The sequence below is a fragment of the Suricata suricatta genome, chromosome 10 (genome assembly GCF_006229205.1).
Source record: "Suricata suricatta isolate VVHF042 chromosome 10, meerkat_22Aug2017_6uvM2_HiC, whole genome shotgun sequence".
Taxonomy (NCBI): Eukaryota; Metazoa; Chordata; class Mammalia; order Carnivora; family Herpestidae; genus Suricata; species Suricata suricatta.
In genome coordinates, this window is record NC_043709.1 from 56,056,246 (window position 1) to 56,074,013 (window position 17,768).

Consider the following 17,768-nt stretch of genomic DNA (forward strand, 5'->3'; position numbering starts at 1 on the left):
GACACAGAAACTGCATAGATTGCAGCATGCACCATGGCCCACGCAGGGGGCGGGGAGAGGAGAGGTGGGCTCCGGGAGGGCCCTTCCCTGAGTTTCGGAGGGCGGTGGCTGGGGGACTGGACACGTTCCTTTCCATCTCATTTTGGCAGGGTGTGGGAACAGGGGTCTGTTTGCTTTGAGGGAAAAGGCAAGGGAGGGAGGAAAGGTGGGTGGCGTGGAGGTGAGGCTGCCCTGTGGGGGAGGGAAGGGCCTGTGAGGCCCGCCCTGAGCTTGGCCACTTCTGCGTCCCATGCTGTGGCCACCCCACTCACAAGGGGCACTGCCTGCAGCAGGGAAGCCTCGGGGGCCTCCTGGATGGCATCTGAGGGTGACTGAATGAACGTCCTGCTCTCTAGGCCTTGTGGGAGAGGGGCCCCTGGACTTCGCTCCACATTTTCAGCACACGTGAGAAGGTTGGGGTACAGCTTTCCCCCTTGCGGTATGTTCCTGCCTCTTTTCCACCTGGAGTTGATTCTCTCTCCTCCCCTCTGTGTCTTGGTCTTTTTGTCCCCACTTCTCTGTCCTCTCCCCTCTTCTTTCCTTTCCACTGTCTTTCTCTCTCTGTTGCCTCCTCTCTCCTTTCTCTCTTTCCCTTCACATCCTGGAGTTCTGGAGAGGGGAGATGCCTGGGGGTCCTGAGAGGCGGCCCAAGGCCAGCTGGGACTCTGGGGTGATGGTGCATGTGCTTCTATGCACTGACCGGCAGGCTCAGGACAGGTCTTTTCGTCAGAGCCGTCCCCACAATCCTTCTCTGAAACACAGAAAGCGCCGGGGCAACCATTGGCACACGAGACACAGCAGAGATGAGGGGCAACGTGGTGTTGACCCGACACATACTCTCACACATCAGCCAGGGCTGGAGCCTCCGGTGCAACACGGCACAACACACAGACACAGCCACAGCCCTGAGACGGCACACACATGACGATGCACTGGCCCCCGTGGCTCAGGGCTGACATCACCTGGTCCGTGGCTGACCGCCAGGTGGGCTCCGAGCCTGAAGGCGGAGCCTGGAGGGTGTACCAAGGACCCCAGGAGACGGGGTTTGTGGGGAGAAGGGAGCTGGGCACTGGGCTCTCCTTGCTCTGCCCCTCTAGCCTTTCTCACTCATTTCTCCCTGGCCCCCAAGCCTCTGGCCAAGACTGGGCAGCTCAGGCCCTGTCTGGGGAGGAATGGTACTGGCAGGTGAGGTGACCGGGAGGGTTTCCCCTCCGTCCACACTAGTTCCCCCATGGCATTTCTGGCTTGTCTTCATTTCTCCCAGCCAACCCAGTGGGGCTTTAGTGCAATGGAGGGAAGCTCCTGCTTGGTTCTAAGACCCCTTTACCTCCCACCCGGGGCCTGGCTGCGGCTTTTAGCTTTCCTAGGAATCAGGGCAGGCTAAAGGGGGCAAGCTCTTACCATTGTCACATCGCCAGTTGATGTTGATGCATCTGCCATTGTTGCAGGTAAACTGAGTCAGGGGGAAGCAGGTGGGATAGGCTGTCAGGAAGAAAGAGCAGCTGAGTAGTGCCCTCAAGATTATACAGACTCATAGCACCCAGCTGGTGGGTGCAGGGTCCCTCCTAGAACAAGCAGCTGGAGGTCAGTCAGACAGGGCTGGGAAAGCCACGTGGTGGGGATCCAGCCTGAAGCTCTGCTCATTCATCCCCATTCCTCTGAGCATCCCTTTGTCAGGCTTTCAGTTACCCACCACTGGCCCTGTGCTGAGAGCACAGGGACGTGGGTGCTCTTATTATCCTCATTTTGCAGACAAAACTCACACAGGCTTTGGATATGAAAGAACTTGCTCAAGGCCACCCAGAGACTAAGGTTCAGTACCCCCCCACCCCAGGGCACATTCTGATGGGCTCCCCGTCCCCCGGGCCAGCCCAGCCTCCCTGCTAGTCCCCTTACCACACGAGGCAGACTCATCGGAGCGGTCCCCACAGTCATCGTCCAGATCACACGTCCAGGAGATGGGGATGCAGCGGCCACTGGCACAGGAGAACTGGTTGGGTGGGCAGGTGCGAGCTGGGGACAGCGATGGGCACGGGAGTTCGTAGGCTCACCCTCCTCTCTTAATTTCCCGTTCTTTCCTCCTATTCTCTGCCTATCAGGGAGTCCTCCCAAGGGTCTCAACACAATTTCTCTGAGAGAAGTTTAAAGCCATCTATGTGGTCTGACCCCTGCATATGCTTTACCCCATCTCTGATGGGGTCTCTGTTTTCCTCCAAGGAGGAGATCCACCCAGTCTTGCTCCTGTCTCCAATCTGGAGCTGTGCTCTGTCCCCGCCACCCCCGGCTCAATCCTCCCAGCCAACCCCATTCTCCTGGGGAAGGGAGAGTACTCCTCTCCTCCCGCTCAGGGTCCTGTCCTCTCTGCCCCAATACCTGTGCTCCTTTCTCTCCCGAGGCCACTCTGTCTTCCCAAGCCTGGCTGTCCCCCGCCCCGGCCTCCCTGCCTCAGTGGTGCCCAGTGCGGCCCACCCCAACCCCACACCTGAACAAGTGGCGTTGGACTCGTCTTCACTGTTCCCACAGTCGTTGTCCCCGTCACAGAGCCAGCGGTTGGGGATGCACCGGTTGTTCTCACACTTGAACCTGTCCGAGGGGCAGGTGTGCTGATCTGGGGAGTGGGGAGTTCAGGGGTCAGTGAGAGGGGCGGGGCCCAGCTCTCTCCACCTGCCGCCCTGCAGTCATCTGAGAGGGGTGGGCGACTCACGGCAGAGGGCCGGGGCCTCGTCACTGTTGTCCAGACAGTCGTTGTCCCCGTCACACTTCCAGCGCTCCTGGATGCAGCGGCTGTTGGCACAGGCGAACTCGCCTGGCTGGCACTGGGGTGGGGGCACGTAGGATGGGTTCGCTGTGGGCACCACAGAGTTGTGGGGGGAAAGTCAGACACAGGTCATGGGACAGGTGCTCTGCTCTCTGTGCCACATTTGCCTGTTGTATTATTTTAAATAATATGCAGGCAGCAATCTCTCGTAGGGTGTGATTCTTCACGAACAAATAATCAGGATGGAAACCACAGCTCCTTCTCAAGCCACAAGGGTGATGTTTACTTGAATACTTTGAGTACTCAGGTATGGCTCGAGAAGAAGCAGCTTCCCAGAGAGTCTAGAGCCCCCCACCCCTTCCTTTTGTCCTTTCTGAGAAGACCACTCTTCACCAGCTTCCTATCCTCCGCAAACTGCTTCTTGGAAGTCACTTCTGGGACCCCGACCCTCCCCACCCCCCGCCACCTCCCGGAGCCCTGTCGTGGTCCCTGGATGTTTTCCTTCACAGATACATAAACTCCACCAGCAGGAGTGAAAGCAGGCCCCAGAACTCTGTAGGCTCCACCCTCCCACCTCCAACACTGCCACCTCGCCCCCCTGACTGCCTTGAGCACTCAGCAGTAAAATCACTTTGTGCTTTGCCTGCGTTTGCATCAGTAACAGGGAGAAGCCCAGCACTCCCGTGTCGGCTCCTGTCTCCGCACCCTAAGCTTTGCTTGCAGTCCTTCTGACCTGTCCAATTCTCATTCCTGCTCTAATCCCTAAAGCTTCTGTGTGTCCTATGGGTGCCTATTTTCTCTCCTGTGGCCCTGGACCACTGGGCCTTGATGTGTGTCATCTTGCTCCTTGCAACCGCTTTGAGACTGTTCTGCTCTCCTTTCTGAAAAATCAGCTCTGCCTTTCATGTTATTGACTACAACAACCCCTACTTCTTCGGGCCTCCAGGCCACTCCCCATCATTCTTAAGGGTTTTTAGCTCCTGGCTTAGTGTTACTTTCCCCCAAATTTCTTCTGCTTTAATTCTTGGTGATTTTACCATCCGTGCGGACCCTTCCATTTCCCTGGCTACTCAGTTCTCCTCTCCACCAACGCTTTTGCCCCCCACCTGGCCTTAGTCACTCATTCCTGGCTGTCTGTTAAGGCCCCACTGACCCATTTTCATTTCTGGGATTCTATCTTAAGGAGACCATCCACAATATGGGAAGGAAGGAAGATATGGGAAATAATAGCAAAGCAAATGATAAAAAAAAATGGGTGCTGGGTCAGATTCCCTGGGTTCAAATCCCCGTTATAACTCTGGGCCTCATTTTCTTCTTCTGTAAATTGGGGATAATAAAAATACTTTCCCTGCAGTAATATTTTAAGGAGTAAACAAGTTACTGCCTGGGAAGTGTTTATAATCATGTGTTAGTATCTGGTCTGTGCTCCATAAATGAATGTTAGCTGTGATTATAACAAAAGAAACAACCTAAACGTCCTATGGTAGAGAAATGGTTGAGAAAGTTATGGAACGTTCACTAATGAAATATATTTCAGCCATTAAAAATTCTGCTTATGTATCTATGACCTACTGTTGAGTGACAAAAGCAGAAAACAGAAGAGCATGAGTAACAGGAAAGCAAAGGGAAATGTGTAGAGACATGTTTGGGAGGGTGTCCCTTCAAACAGTAAGAGTGACATCCATGGGTGGTGGTAATTGGGGTAACTTGTACTTTCTCCTGTTTTTATATATTTATTTTTTACAATGAGCCTGACCTACTTTTACTTAAAAAGAGGCTATTTAAAATAATGCAACAATAACACAGAAAATGCTGTGACACATATGAGCCCCAAAGGGCGGAAAACATTTTATGTACAGTATGATCTCAGCTACAGAAAACCAACTGTGTAACCCACCTGGCCCTAAAAAGGTGGTGCTCACTTCCCCACAATGCTGACAATACCGTGGTGTCTGTTGGTAGGGTGGGGGCATTTTGTCTCTTCTCTAATTTCCAACATTTAGAACTGTTGTTATATTACTTAAATCAAGAGGAGACAAATGTAAAAGGATAGTTCCCTCTTTCCACAGCTGTTCTGATCATCATTCGGTTTCCCCTAATCTTTGTGCCTTCCCAAACTCTTCCCAGCCCCCCATCCTCCCTAAACCCCCTCCTGGCCCCCAGAGCCTGCTGTCTCCCCAGCCCTTGCCTCCTGTTACCCCCACGGGACCCTCTCTGCCTCCTTTATCTCTGATTGGACGTGGTGGCCCCTCCTGCTAGAGGACCACTGTCAGGCCACCCACCCCGGCTGGTCGTCTCATACCCAAACAGGTGACGCCGTCTGTGTCTAACACCTGGTCCTCTGCACAGGCACACTGGCGGCTCCCGGGGGTGGCCAGGCACAGGCTGCTGCAGCCACCGTTGTTCACCCGGCATTTGTTGGTACCCACTGCAAAGGAGGGGACAAGGGACGGGCCGGGGAAGGAGAGGGGATGGGTTGTCACAGAGTCAGCAGAGGCCAGAGAGAGATGAGAGGACAGGGAGAAGATACATTGACAAGAGGAGTGAGAAAGAGAGGACGTGGTTAGAAGACAATGGGCATGTTGAAGAAGAGAACACGTAGGCATGGGGCAGGGAGGAGATGGGGAGACAAAGTCACCCTGGGTTGGGGTCTCTCTTCTTGAGAGCCTCAAAAGTTGGGCTTTCTCCCCTCCCCCTCCCCAGAGTAGCCTCACCCCTCCATCTAGGTCCCACCCTATCACTGGCCCCAGCCCCAGGGGGTACCTTGCTGCTGCTGGGCATCATACATGCGGATCTCAAAGATGGGGGGCCGCTCGCTGCGCAGAAGGGTCACGGTCGGGGGTGCACCACCTGTGCCCCGTTCTAAGCGGTAAACACTGCCACTGCGGTACTCGGTCCAGAAGAGGTAGTTGCCATGGTGACATAGGCCAAAGGCGTGGTTCAGCTCAGGACCCTCATATACAATCTAAGAATTGAGGGGAGGTTACTGAGGAGCTACAGACAAAGGGGGTGCCCAAGGAAGGCCCAGGGGCATCACCATTTTGTTTACTCATTTGTCCATGTCCTGGGTATGGGTCTTGTTTCCCCCATTAGCCTGGGAGCCCCTGAGGGTGACAGCTTTGCACATAGTGAGGTGCTAGACGAACTTGTCCACATTGTCCTCCCTTGTATCCATTCATATTCCTCTAACACATGTGTGTGTGCATGCGCATGTACACACACACACACACATACACACACACACACACACACACACACACACAGAGCCAGAATTCATCCTTTCATTTCTTCAACAAACACTTGCCAGGATCTATGAAGGGCCAAGCTGTAGTATGGAAAAGACTGTGTGTGTCTCATGGAGGGGGTCTGGAGAAAACATCCCAGAGGAGGTGGCCCCTGAGCCCTGTGCCGGGTGAGGACGAGTGGGGGTGGAGGCAGAAAACTGCATAAGCAGCACCTGATACGCTGTGCGCTGGGACTTCCAAGCTGTGTACTGTTGCTTGTTCAAATATTGGGATACAGGGAACAGGGGCAGGGATAAGACCACAGAGACAGTCGGGGACCATATCATACAGGGCCTCATATATTATGAAAGGGCTCAGTCTCCACACCTAGTATGCACATGACACAAAACACATGGCCACCCGAATGAAAAAGCGCACGTATATGCCATCTCTTGGCATCCTGCACTCGAACAGAGGAGAACACAGCAGGCACACACTGAAGTGTGCTCTGTGTGTGAGCACAAACATGCCGAGGTGCACACAAAGTGTACACCCAGGCGTGCACATAAGCATCAAGCCCACAGACAACATGTAAGACACACAGCACACAGATGTGCACATACGTACATAGGTACGTAGGTAAACATGCACAAAGCACACAGACCTGGATACAGAAAGGGTCGCACACTCACACATAAAAAGCTTCATCCGCTCACAAATGTGGTCTAGCAGCACACACATGAACACTCCCACACAGGTGCATGCCTGCCCACCTTCCGGTCTGTGCCATTGAGCATTATGGTCTCAATGCGGTCATAGAAGGCATCCACCCAGTAAAGGCGCCCAGCTGGGATGTCCAGGCTCAGCCCATTGGGCCAAAGCACTGTCTTAGAGGTGACAAAGATGTCTCGGTGTGAGCCGTCCATCCAGGCCCTCTCCAGCCGCCCTCGTCGACTGTCCTTGGGGTCCTCCTCCCAGTCTGTCCAGTACATCCACCTGTGGGCAGTGACTGGTCAGCACCACACGGGCTACCCTGCCATCAGCAGCCTCCCGTGTGATCCCAATCCACGTGTGCTATGCCAGAGCCCCTCCCAGGGGGCTTCCTTCCTGCTCAACCCTAGCTCCCACATTTCCTTCCTTCATTCCTTGATTCAACAAATATTTGTTGAGTGCCTACTGTGAGTCAGGGACCCAGTGGAGAGCAAGGTAGACAAGGCTCCTGCTCTGCTGGAGATCCTACCCAGGGGTACAGACAAGAAACAAGTCAACTGGAAGGTCACACACATTGGAGATTGAGAAAACCCAGGAAGGACACAAAGCACAGTGATGAAGGGTGCCTGGGTGGCTCAGTTGGTTAAGTGTCCGACTTTGGCTCACGTCATGATCTCCCAGTTCGGGGGTTTGAGCCCTGCATTAGGCTCTGTGCTGACAGCTCAGAATCTGGAGCCTGTCTTTGGATTCTGTGTCTCCCTCTCTCTCTGACCCTCCCCTGCTCATGCTGTCTCTTTCTCTCTCAAAAATAAATAAAAACATTTTAAAAAAATGAAGCATGGTGATGATATAAAGAGTAGACTGGGCATCAGGTGGAGAAAGCCTCTCTGAGGAGGTGGCATTTGAGGCCTAGGCGTGAATGATGACAGGCACTAGATCTGCAAATGCCTGCGAGCTGCAGCAAAGGCACTTCCAGAGCAAAAGCCTTGAGCCAGGAAGAGCTGGGGTGTCTGAGGAACAGACAGCAGGCAGTGGGGACAGAGTTTCCAAGAGCAGAAGAGAGGTGCAGATGAGGTCAAAGGAGATGAAAGCAGATTCTGTAAGACCCCAGGCCTGATAAGGAATATGGTCTCACTCCAAGGGCAAAGGGAGCCGGTGGAGGGCTCTGAGTTGAGAGTGACAGGACCAGATCTCTGTGTATGTGTGTGAGACATCACTCCCATTATCCTGAGGATGGGGCAACTTTTCCCCATTCAGTCTCTGATTCCTGCCTCAGCACCCCACTAGGGCTGCCTTCCCCATTCACTCTGTCTCACTTCCCAGTTCTGAGACCCACAGTTTCTGGCTCCTCCTACCCCAAGGCCCTGGGAAGACTCACCCATTGAGCGGATCCACCACAATGGCCCTGGGGTGTGTCATTTTGCCCTCGATTAAGGTCTTGCGGGTCTGAGCAGCCTTCTCCAGCCTGGCCACGCTGATGGTCTTCTTGGGTCCATCATCCGTCCAATACAAATTGTCCCCCATCCAGTCCACAGCCACACCCTCTACATTGTGGATACCTGCAGGGAGCGAAGGGGGCAATGGAAAGCCTCAAAGGATGTTCAAGACTGCCTGCCTCTGACCCTTAGGCTACACATGCCTCTAAGCAACCTGACTGGCAGGGACTGCAGGGAGCACCCTGTGTCCTAGAGGGTGGGTGGGACCGGGTGGGATATTGGAAGAAAGAGCCAGGGAGACTGTGTAGTGGCGTCTGTGTTGAGGCACAGGGTCTCTGAAAAATGTCCATGGCAGCCTGTAAACCTACGTGGTAAATGCAAGCTGTCATGTGAGGGCATGTCTGAGCCTGAGCTTCGATGAGCTGGAGCAATTCACATGTGGCTCTGCGCGCAAGTGTGACACAACATCCCAGGCCTAAAAATCCTGAGCTAACAAAATGAATAAATTAGGAAGTGACTCTTCACTAAGCCAAAGGCTTCATCTCAAGCTTAAATAGCAGTTCCCTTGGTATAGGGAACCCCAATCTTTTCCTGATGAGTTACTTTTGATTTCCCCAAAGTCTTATGATTGCTGACTGCTGAGGTTCTGTGAGCTGAAGGGGGGTGGGGGGACAGGGAGTGCTCACTGGCGTCAGCTAGATTAGGGAGCCCTGTCCTGGGCGCCCAAGTGCGGGAATTCCTAACACCCGGCAGGAACAGGGCAGAACTCAGGAGCTCAGAGTCTCTGCGCAGATGGATATTCAAAGACAACGTACAGTGACCTGCCCGAGCAGCTCAGGGGGAAAAACTGAATTCAGTGCACAAAACATACTCTTCTGGGGACAAGTAAACACGCAGCTCCGGTGGCCATGAGGTCTGGTCGCACAGCCCTTCCGTGTGCAATCATGTGCTGGTATGCCTGCTCCTATTCAAGGCCTCAGGACTCTCGTGGGCAGTGTACTGTGTGCAGCTCTGGGGCTCAGAGCCAACGGCAGAGAGACCCCGAGTTTTCCCAAGGTTGGCAAGGACAGCCCATGCCGCCTAACCATCCATCCTCCTGCCTCTTTTCGGCTCAGCCAAGAAGGGGGTCACACAGGGGTCACTCTGTCTATCCCCTCATCTCCATGCCAACCAGCCCGGTGAGCCAGTCAGTAGGGGACTCTCAATGACGATAAGGCACTGAGAAACCGATGCCCAGGCTTCAAATTGCTTCCTGCCCCAGGTGGGTGTCTCTCAGGGATTGTGTCTGTACACCTCCCACATTGGGGGCCCTTACCATCCTTCAGGATAGTCTCCCGCTCAGTGCCATCGATCTTCTGGCGGCCAATGAGGTAGCTGGTGGTGTCAGCAAAGTAGATGAAGCCAGTTTCAGCATGGAAGTCCAAGGCCCGGGGGTTCATGAGGTTCTCAATGGGGATCATGTGTTCGTCTGGGACTTTGGCCCCCATATCCATGCCCCGGATGATGCCTGGCCGGCCCTTGCCATACACAAGAAACAGCTCATGTTCTGGCTCTAGGGCAGGCACAAGGGGGGGACACAAAGTTAGGTACATGTGTGTACACACACACAGACGACTACCCCCCAGTCTCTGGGACCATGGCCCAAGGGGCTGCAAAGCTCCAGCTCTCCTGGATCAGGGGATATGGGTGTGGCAGGGGGTCTGGGCCACATGGACAGACACATAAACATCTAAAGCCCAGGGGACAGGACCCGGGGGGTTGCTGATGCACTCTGGGGGTGGGAATTGCAGCAAGAGGAACAAGTAGCATGTTTTCAGTTAAGGGCCCACTGAATCTGACTGGAATCTGATCACTTTGGACCACTTCTGCTATTACCCTTATCTAAGCCACAGCCACATCACTTCTTGCTTACAGGGCAGCAGTAGCCTCCTGCCACTTCCCTGCTGTCCATCCTCCACCCAGCGGCCAGCCAGCATGATCTTTTTACAAATGTGAAGCACATCGTGTCACTTCTCTGCTGGAAAGTCACCAAGAGCTCCTCATCCCATTTAGAATCCCATCCAACCTCTCCTTCCTGTCTCCCCTCACTCACACTGTGCCGTTCTCAGCCTTGGAGCCTGGCACTGTAGATTTCCTCTGCCAGGGAGCTCTGCCTTCAGGTTGTCACGTGATCCAACTCCTCACTTCATAGAGAGCTTGGCTCAACTCCTACCTCCACAGACAAGCCTTCCCTGACCACTCTGTCTGACCTGGAGCCCTCAACGTCATCAGCAAGTCTATGCTCCACTCTATTTTCTTCCTAACACCAGGTACCACCCAAAGTTATTTTTATTTGTCTGTCTCCTCTGCCAGACTACAAGCTCTGGAAGACAGAGAAGGCATCTATCTTGTCACTGCTGAATCCTCATTGCCAGGACAGTGCCAGACACCTAGTACATGCACACTAGATATTTGTTGAGTGAAACAAATGAACAAATTAATTGAATGGGCCAGTTGACAGTCTTCTATGGATCCCAAGTAGGTAGTGGGAAAAGCCATGGTCTCGGATGTGGGCTCAAATTCCTTCTATGCCCCTCACTATAGGCAAAGTGTTGGGTAAATTCCTTCATTTCTCTGCATCTCAGACGGAAACAGCCAGGCTGTAGGGAGGCAGAGAAGGACACCGCCCCACCCCATCCCAGCAGGCACACATGCCCTTCTCTGTCACTCACTCTTGCATGACTTCCCATCACTGCCCAGGCTGAAGCCAGAGCGGCAGCGGCAGGTCCGTGCCTTGTGGCTGTTGGCCAGCAGGCAGATGTCGGAGCAGCCACCTGGCTTCCCAAACTGGTCATTCTCACAGGCGTGGCTCCTCACTGCAGGCAGGGGAGAGAGCTGGTCAGGACCCTTCAGAGGCCCCGTGCCCTGAGATCAAGAGCCACATGTCCCACGAACGGAACCAGCCAGGCACCCCCCTGCTGTGGTCTTTATGCCTATTGTCCCATTTGAAGATTCAGAAACCACAGGACTAGGATTTCTCTGCCCCATCACAACTTAGCCCTCAGATGCTCAGGTGGGGGCTTCTGTGATTAGGAGAGAAGGTCATGCCATTGTCTATGGTCAGGTGCTTCTACTCTAAACAGGCTAGGGAACTCGGAGGAGCAACCTATAATCTGAGCAGAGTGGGGGGCAGGGGCTCCAGGGAGGTGGGATCTGGAGGCTGAGGGGCAGGAAGGGGCTGGCAGGAGAATCTGAGGGGACAGGGGAGGTAGTCCAGGGTGGATGGCTACCTCCCCAGTAGGCATGATATGAGAGAACCAGGGATTCCCATAGGACGGTCCACAGAGGGGCTGCGGAGCCCCACCCACCTCGGGGCTGACGCCGCTGGTGGTAGATATGGAGGGCACCACCCTTGTCCACACGGGTGACGACCTGGTAGTCAGTACTGTTGAATCGATTCACTCGGATCACACTCGTCTTCTGCTGGGCGTTGGCATTGTCCGAGTTGGTGGCATAGAGATAATTCTCAAACACGGTCAGGCCATACAGATGTTCAATCTGAGATGGGCAAGCAGAAACAGTCAATGTGAGAGAAGGGAATCCTCACTTTGACCCTGGAGAGCCCCTTGTCTTCCCATTCAGATTTCACTATTTGCACTCCCCAGTTCGTTCCATGGCTGTCTAACTCCATGTTTTACTCCTGCATCCTCTGGCTGGACTTTCTTGCTTTTGAGATCTTTGCTTGTCAAAACTCCACTTATCCTTCACAGAGCATTTCTTTGTAGAGCTTCTGGGATCTTCCAACCAGACAAAGACTCTCCTTTCACATTCCATCTCTCTGGCTATTATCCCCTGTCTGGTGATTTGTGGACTTACCCCATCCACTCTGCTCAAACACTTTGAGGGCAGGAACAATGTCCCCCACAGATTCAGGTACACAGCAGATGATGGAACGATTTTGGACTGAACTGTAGCTGGGCCCTAAACTCTGTCCACAGAGAACATTCTTAGCTCAACTCCAGCCCCAGCTTTAGGAATTTGAGACGGTAGACTTGTCTCAAGGAAGCCTGGTAACAGCCCTTGCTTCCCATATAACTTATCCAAAGTAATCAACTGTCCAAGACAAAGGCATTTACTGGTTTATGGGACTTCCCAGACTAACACTGGGACAGCCCCAAACAAACAGGGATGATTGGTTACCCTAATTATCCCATATTGGGGGTGCCACCTCTCAGTTGGAAAGGCTCTAGACGGTTCCAGTGCTATTTCTCAACTGTGTAACTTCAGGCAAGTCACTTAACCTCTTTGAACCTTTCTTTTTTTCATCCACCAAAAGTGAACTAAGACACCAGCCTATCTCTCTCCCAGGGGTTGTTGTAAGGATCAAGTGAGAAAAGGGAAGTAAGTAAAAGGTGTGTCTAAAATGACTGTTTCCACCAGAGCGGAAGCCACATCATCTCCATGTCCACCCCGCCTCCCACCAGAGAGACTGTCCCACACTGTCCTCCCTCTCACTGGGAGGTCTAGCGGATGGCTCCCCCGCAAGAGCTTCCCGCTCACCAGAATGCCCTGGATGATGGTCTGCCGGCCCTTGCCCTCGTAGTCTACCACCTCAATGTAGTCCAGGTAAGCATCAGCCCAGTAGACGAGGCGGCTGACCAGGTCCAGCGTGATGCCGTGAGGAAACACAATCTTGCTATCGACCAGCTTGGTGCGGTTCTGCCCATCCATGTCGCAGCGCTCCACCTTTGGGATCTGCCCATAGTCAGTGAAGAACACCTTCCTGTGGGCAGAGGGCACGTTAGCTGCGTTGTGGACATGGAACACTCTCCCTTCCACCACAGCCTCTGTCTGCCCCTCACCCCATGGCAGGGTCCAGGGCAATGCCCTTGGGGTTGTAGAGCTCCAGGTCCAGCAAGGTGACACATGTGTCCCCGTTTCGGTTGCAGACAAAGATCCTATCATCGATGTCATCCACAAAGTAGAAGTTGCCCGTCAGCCAGTCGATGGCCATCTGTTCCACATCTGAAAAGTGTGAATGAAAGAGCTATGGGGGGAGGCCCACCTACAGACATGCCCACCCCTTGTGAGCACAGAACCCGCCCCCGGAAGCCCACCTCCTCTGGGACAATCTCCACCATGTAAGCAACAGCTGTCTCTCCTCTCTGAAGTTCTACAGGAGTCATTGGCAAGGGCACATTTTGTCTTGAATTCTTTGCCATCTTTCTACCTATGTGGCCTCTCCAAAGTGAAATGTCTGAGTATCCTCCCACAGAACCCTGCTCTGCACACCAAGTTCAAAGCCAGCACACAGGAGGCACTGGGTAAGCATTGGCTGTTTCGTTGATGGACAAACTTCCCCAACTCTAGAACTTCCTTGAGCAGGACCATCTTCTTGAGGTACTAAAAGGCATTGATGACAGGTCCACTAGCTTATCCGATGTTTTTAAATATGCATTTACTTGAGACACCAGCACTCATGCTAACTAAAACATCACACATCTTCGAGGTTGGCTGGACTTTTATCAATTTTATATGGTAAGTCAGGGTATCTCATGCTAGCCAGGGCACTGACCAAACACTACATATTGCATGACTCTTAAACATGGAAAAGCAGGGGGGAGCCTGGGTGGCTCAGTCAGTTAAGTGTCCGACTTCGGCTCAGGTCATGATCTTGCGATTTGTGAGTTTGAGTCCCACATTGGGCTCTGTGCTGACAGCTCAGAGCCTGGAGCCTGTCTTCAGATTCTGTCTCCCCCTCTCTCTGCCCCTCCCATGCTCATGCTCTGTACCTCTCTGTTTCTCAATAATAAATAAACATTAAAGAAATTTTTTTAATTGAAAAGCAGGGCACACCATCAATAAATTCAATCTGCGAGAAAAGTATGTCAAAATACGGTGCCCATAGAGATGGAAAAGGGAAGGCCCATGGTGTCAAAAGATTGGAACCAGCGACATAGGCCAAACTTCCTCTACTCACCCTTGTTCCTGTTTCTTCAATGTCCCTATTGCTCAATTTCCTCATGTCCTAGGGAGGGTAGGAAGGAGCAGAGAATAAGCTATAGGGCTGGAGGACAGAGAACATAGGAGGAAGGCCATGAAAGGACTCTGAAGGTAAACTGAGGCATGGTTCAGAAAGAAGGGGAACTTCAGAAAGGTGAGTAGGGGAGGAGGATGGAGACCAGGTGCCCACATTCAGTCTATGCCATCTCTGGAGGAGATGGAAGAGGCTAACAAGGATGGAAGAGGGTAGGGGTGGGGCAAGGCAGTGGGAATTCTGGAGGCAGGAAGTCTGGAGACAGGGACACCTGGTGGTCTTCTCTAGGCACCTCCTCTCCAGGGCCCACTGGCTCCCATCCATTTACTGTCTCCTCCAGCTACCACACCAGCGGTGATGCCTCTTGTAAACTGGGAATCTCCTAAGACAGTGACTCCTCGGAACACCTGTCTTGCACTCCACCTCCACCAATTTCAATAGGTAAGAGATCTCTGGACCACTTGCCTTTGGCTGAACTTTACCCCCCCACACTACCCACACTCAAACCCAGTAGGGATAATTGTATCCCCACAGAGCTATAGGTATAATGACTAGGTGCTCTGCTCAACCCTTCCCTAATCCTTCCCCTGCCCCACAGGGATTCAGAGGCTACTTTCTGACAGTGGGTGGGGGTGGGGGGCAAAGGGAACAGGAACATGGCTCCCAAGGAACTTGGCCAGGCCCTGAGACTGACTCACAGTCACAGGACTTAGGCTGGGGAGGAAGGGCAGGAACCAATTTGAGGTTCTCATCAAACCAGTTTCCTCTTCAAGTCCCCCCTTTTAAACCTCACTTGAGGATGACTGGAGAAAGAAGTCACAGGGATGAGGCATTGCCCCTATGATTGCTGATGCCCCCCGAAACCCAACCACTCGCTCCCCTGGGCTCCTAGGACTGGTGCATCCCGACGAGAGTCGAAGAGGGGGCAGAGCCGCCTGGGAAGTGTGGGTCCCAGGCCATGCAGGAAGAGGGCCCAGTGCTGGAATAAGGCAATCACACTGCCCCACACACTGTTACCACGGAGAAAACAGATTAAAATGAATGCTGCTGGGCCGCCTCCAGAGGAAACCCAAAGTCCCAAACCAGTGTGTGTGGGGCGGGGGGAGGGGAGGACCTGCCGCAGTACCAGACAGTCAGCAGGCAAGTAGGTTGGAAGGCAAACAGGTTGAAAGGCAAATAGGGCTGTGTGCCCTTTACTCGGTAGGCACGGCGGGGGGCTGCTGGCATGCAGAGGAGCTTCATCATTGGAAGCTGGTTTCCCAGCACCAGCTGGTGCAGCTGTGTCCTTCTCTCTAACTTCCTGAGGCTTCCCTGAGTCACTGCCCAGCTCTGGGCTGGCAACACCCTGCCCCTACTCCCCATCCACCCTTCTCTCAGCAAGAAGTGGGGAGGAAGAAATATGAAGAGATCAGATGCCCCCCATCCCAGGTGCAGCTACACAATCACCCCCTAAGCCCCAGGAAGCATTTGACCTTCGAGCCTCCCTCCTGGCCTGGGTTCCCTGCCAATTCCGGGAAGGAAAGCAGAAGGATCGTCCTTGCCCTAGATTATTTACCCTTGGCCGGTCTCCCCTTCCACCTCCCAAAGGCCAGGCACGGCCCCACTCAGCAGGCCGGTGAGGAGTTGGCAAGAACGGGAGTCCCCAGCCCGGCCTTGCCTCCACTTTGGTATTTTTGCAGCTGGAGACTATTAGTCGCAAGCAAAAAATCCTTTGTTATCCATCCCCCCTCCACCACATTATTTTCCTCTCTCCTAAAGTCCAGATTCCTCTGCCCGCCCAACCACACAAACTTACACACATGCACACATATTCACACACACACATACACTTGGCCACTCATACCTAAGGCCAATGTAGGCAGATGGGCTCAGATTGGGAGAGGGCACCTTCCCTCCTGGGTTCTCCTACAGGCAGTATCTGGGCTATTGCCTTGTCTCATGGCATGGGGAGGGTGGCGGGCAAGTTAAGTCCTGGGTTTCATCCTAGAGGACCTGAACATTCTGGCCCCACACAGTCAGAGGGCAGCTGTCCCCTGCAGCCCAGCCTTCTCAGGGCTGAGCCACCCCAGAGCACCCTCCAGAGGGGCTCTAGACAAAGGCCCCAAATCCTGATGACAGAAGAATCTCAAGTAAACCCAAAGAGAGGAATGCTATGTTGTGGGAAGGGTCTCAGGATGGTCTGGGGCCAAGAAGTTGCAGATTCCTGCTTAGAGAAGGAGGCTAGGAAGATGGGAGGAGAGTGAGATAGTCAAAGGCAGACCACAGGTTGCCAGTAATATCACTAAAGACTTTCACTTCCAGGCTCCAGAATAGACCTGGTGTGTGTGTGTTTATAACTGGTGAGTCCTCCCTGCACCCCCTGTCACCCGAATGCTCAACACTCTGCATCCCCTATAACTCCAATTTTTCTCAACTTCTCTTCCATTCACATTGTTCAAGAGGTATTTCCCTAAACAGTGGCTGCTTTGCCAAAAACAGCAGCCCACCCTGTTCCTAAGAGACTCTGGCTTCAGCTACAGGACTCCAGTCACTCTCCCTAAAGTAAATGTGGGAAAGGAAGGGAGCCGCCATGCCCTGAGGAAATGTGACAGGGCGTGAGGCTTGTGGATGAGGGAGGTTGAATCCCATTTCTGCTTTAACCACATCCCCAGTGAACACATGCATTCTAGTCCTTATTCCAGGAAACTCTCCACCTCTCCCGTCACTCTGCTCCACCCTGGGCCCAGTCAGGCTCTAGACACTAGCAGCCTGGGCTTGAATCCTGGTTCTATCACCTTCCAACTGTGGAATTATGGGAAAGTTACTTAATGTCTGAGTCTCAGTTTACACATCTGTAAAATGGGATAGTACGTTAATAGCACCAACCACAGGGTCTTGCACATGATTAACACTCCACAAGTGGGAGCTGTTGGTTGTAGCACCATCCTCCCTCACCTCAACGCCATTCTTCCCTACCTTGTCCACCAAGTTCCCATCTGTGCCTCCAGCTAGAATCTTGTGGCCTCCCTACTAAAGGTGGACCCTCCAGGTGTGCAGCTTGGGGCTATCCTTCAAGACTCAGCAGCTCAGGCCCCCAGAAGAAAGATTTCTGTATTTCGACTCCTGTATACCCCAGTAATTCCTTTCATCACAGTCTGTTTACCTGACTACAAATACTGTGCGGGCAGGGTGCTGTCTTTCATCTCTGTCCCCAGCGTCTGACACACATATACTGATTCATTCAACAAATATTTGTTGAGTACTGAGTCCTCATTCTGTTGTCCTAGAGCTGGGACATCACTTTTTCCCTTCCCTCCGACTGCCAGGATCCTCCTTCTCTGGCCTTGGGAAGCCCCCCAGGATGGTGGGAGAACACATCTGTATGGTAATCCTCCTGCTTCTCAGAGCCACTCGGGGATCTCGCCCAGAGGGCTGGGGGCGGGAGGGGAGGAGAGGGAGGGCTGGGTAAGATGATCAGGAGCCTGGGGTCTTTGCAAGCAGGTAAGAGACCGCCAGGCAGGCCTGGCAGAAGCTTTGCCAAATGGCCATGTCCTCATGCTCATGTTTGCTGCCGGGCCCTGACTTCAGCCCCTCTCGTTCCCAGA

General features: G+C 53.3%; 1 protein-coding gene and 1 long non-coding RNA gene across 12 annotated transcripts in view; one reads left to right on the forward strand and one right to left on the reverse strand.

Annotated features, from left to right (window-relative positions):
- Positions 1 to 17,768, reverse strand: part of LRP1 (LDL receptor related protein 1) — an 80,280-nt gene that overhangs the window by 42,639 nt on the left and 19,873 nt on the right. For 2 of the 4 annotated variants that reach the window (XM_029954413.1, XM_029954416.1), the window contains exons 7-19: positions 13,010 to 13,172; positions 12,708 to 12,930; positions 11,516 to 11,705; positions 10,880 to 11,023; positions 9,484 to 9,720; positions 8,111 to 8,291; positions 6,795 to 7,017; positions 5,561 to 5,762; positions 5,100 to 5,225; positions 2,744 to 2,884; positions 2,522 to 2,647; positions 1,936 to 2,052; positions 1,441 to 1,521 (exon numbers count right to left, since the gene is read on the reverse strand). In XM_029954413.1, the coding sequence (XP_029810273.1) occupies positions 1,441 to 1,521; positions 1,936 to 2,052; positions 2,522 to 2,647; positions 2,744 to 2,884; positions 5,100 to 5,225; positions 5,561 to 5,762; positions 6,795 to 7,017; positions 8,111 to 8,291; positions 9,484 to 9,720; positions 10,880 to 11,023; positions 11,516 to 11,705; positions 12,708 to 12,930; positions 13,010 to 13,172 (2,154 nt within the window). Of the gene's footprint in view, positions 1 to 1,440; positions 1,522 to 1,935; positions 2,053 to 2,521; positions 2,648 to 2,743; positions 2,885 to 5,099; positions 5,226 to 5,560; positions 5,763 to 6,794; positions 7,018 to 8,110; positions 8,292 to 9,483; positions 9,721 to 10,879; positions 11,024 to 11,515; positions 11,706 to 12,707; positions 12,931 to 13,009; positions 13,173 to 13,264; positions 13,420 to 14,127; positions 14,195 to 17,768 lie in introns of those variants that run through there. The other 2 variants (XM_029954415.1, XM_029954414.1) reach the window with 2 other exon arrangements.
- LOC115304287 overlaps positions 14,164 to 17,768 on the forward strand; it is a 33,171-nt gene continuing 29,566 nt past the window's right edge. For 3 of the 8 annotated variants that reach the window (XR_003914367.1, XR_003914365.1, XR_003914364.1), the window contains exons 1-2: positions 14,173 to 14,304; positions 14,525 to 14,625. This is a non-coding gene — a long non-coding RNA (uncharacterized LOC115304287). Of the gene's footprint in view, positions 14,305 to 14,524; positions 14,626 to 17,768 lie in introns of all 8 variants that reach the window. The other 5 variants (XR_003914368.1, XR_003914362.1, XR_003914366.1 and 2 more) reach the window with 5 other exon arrangements.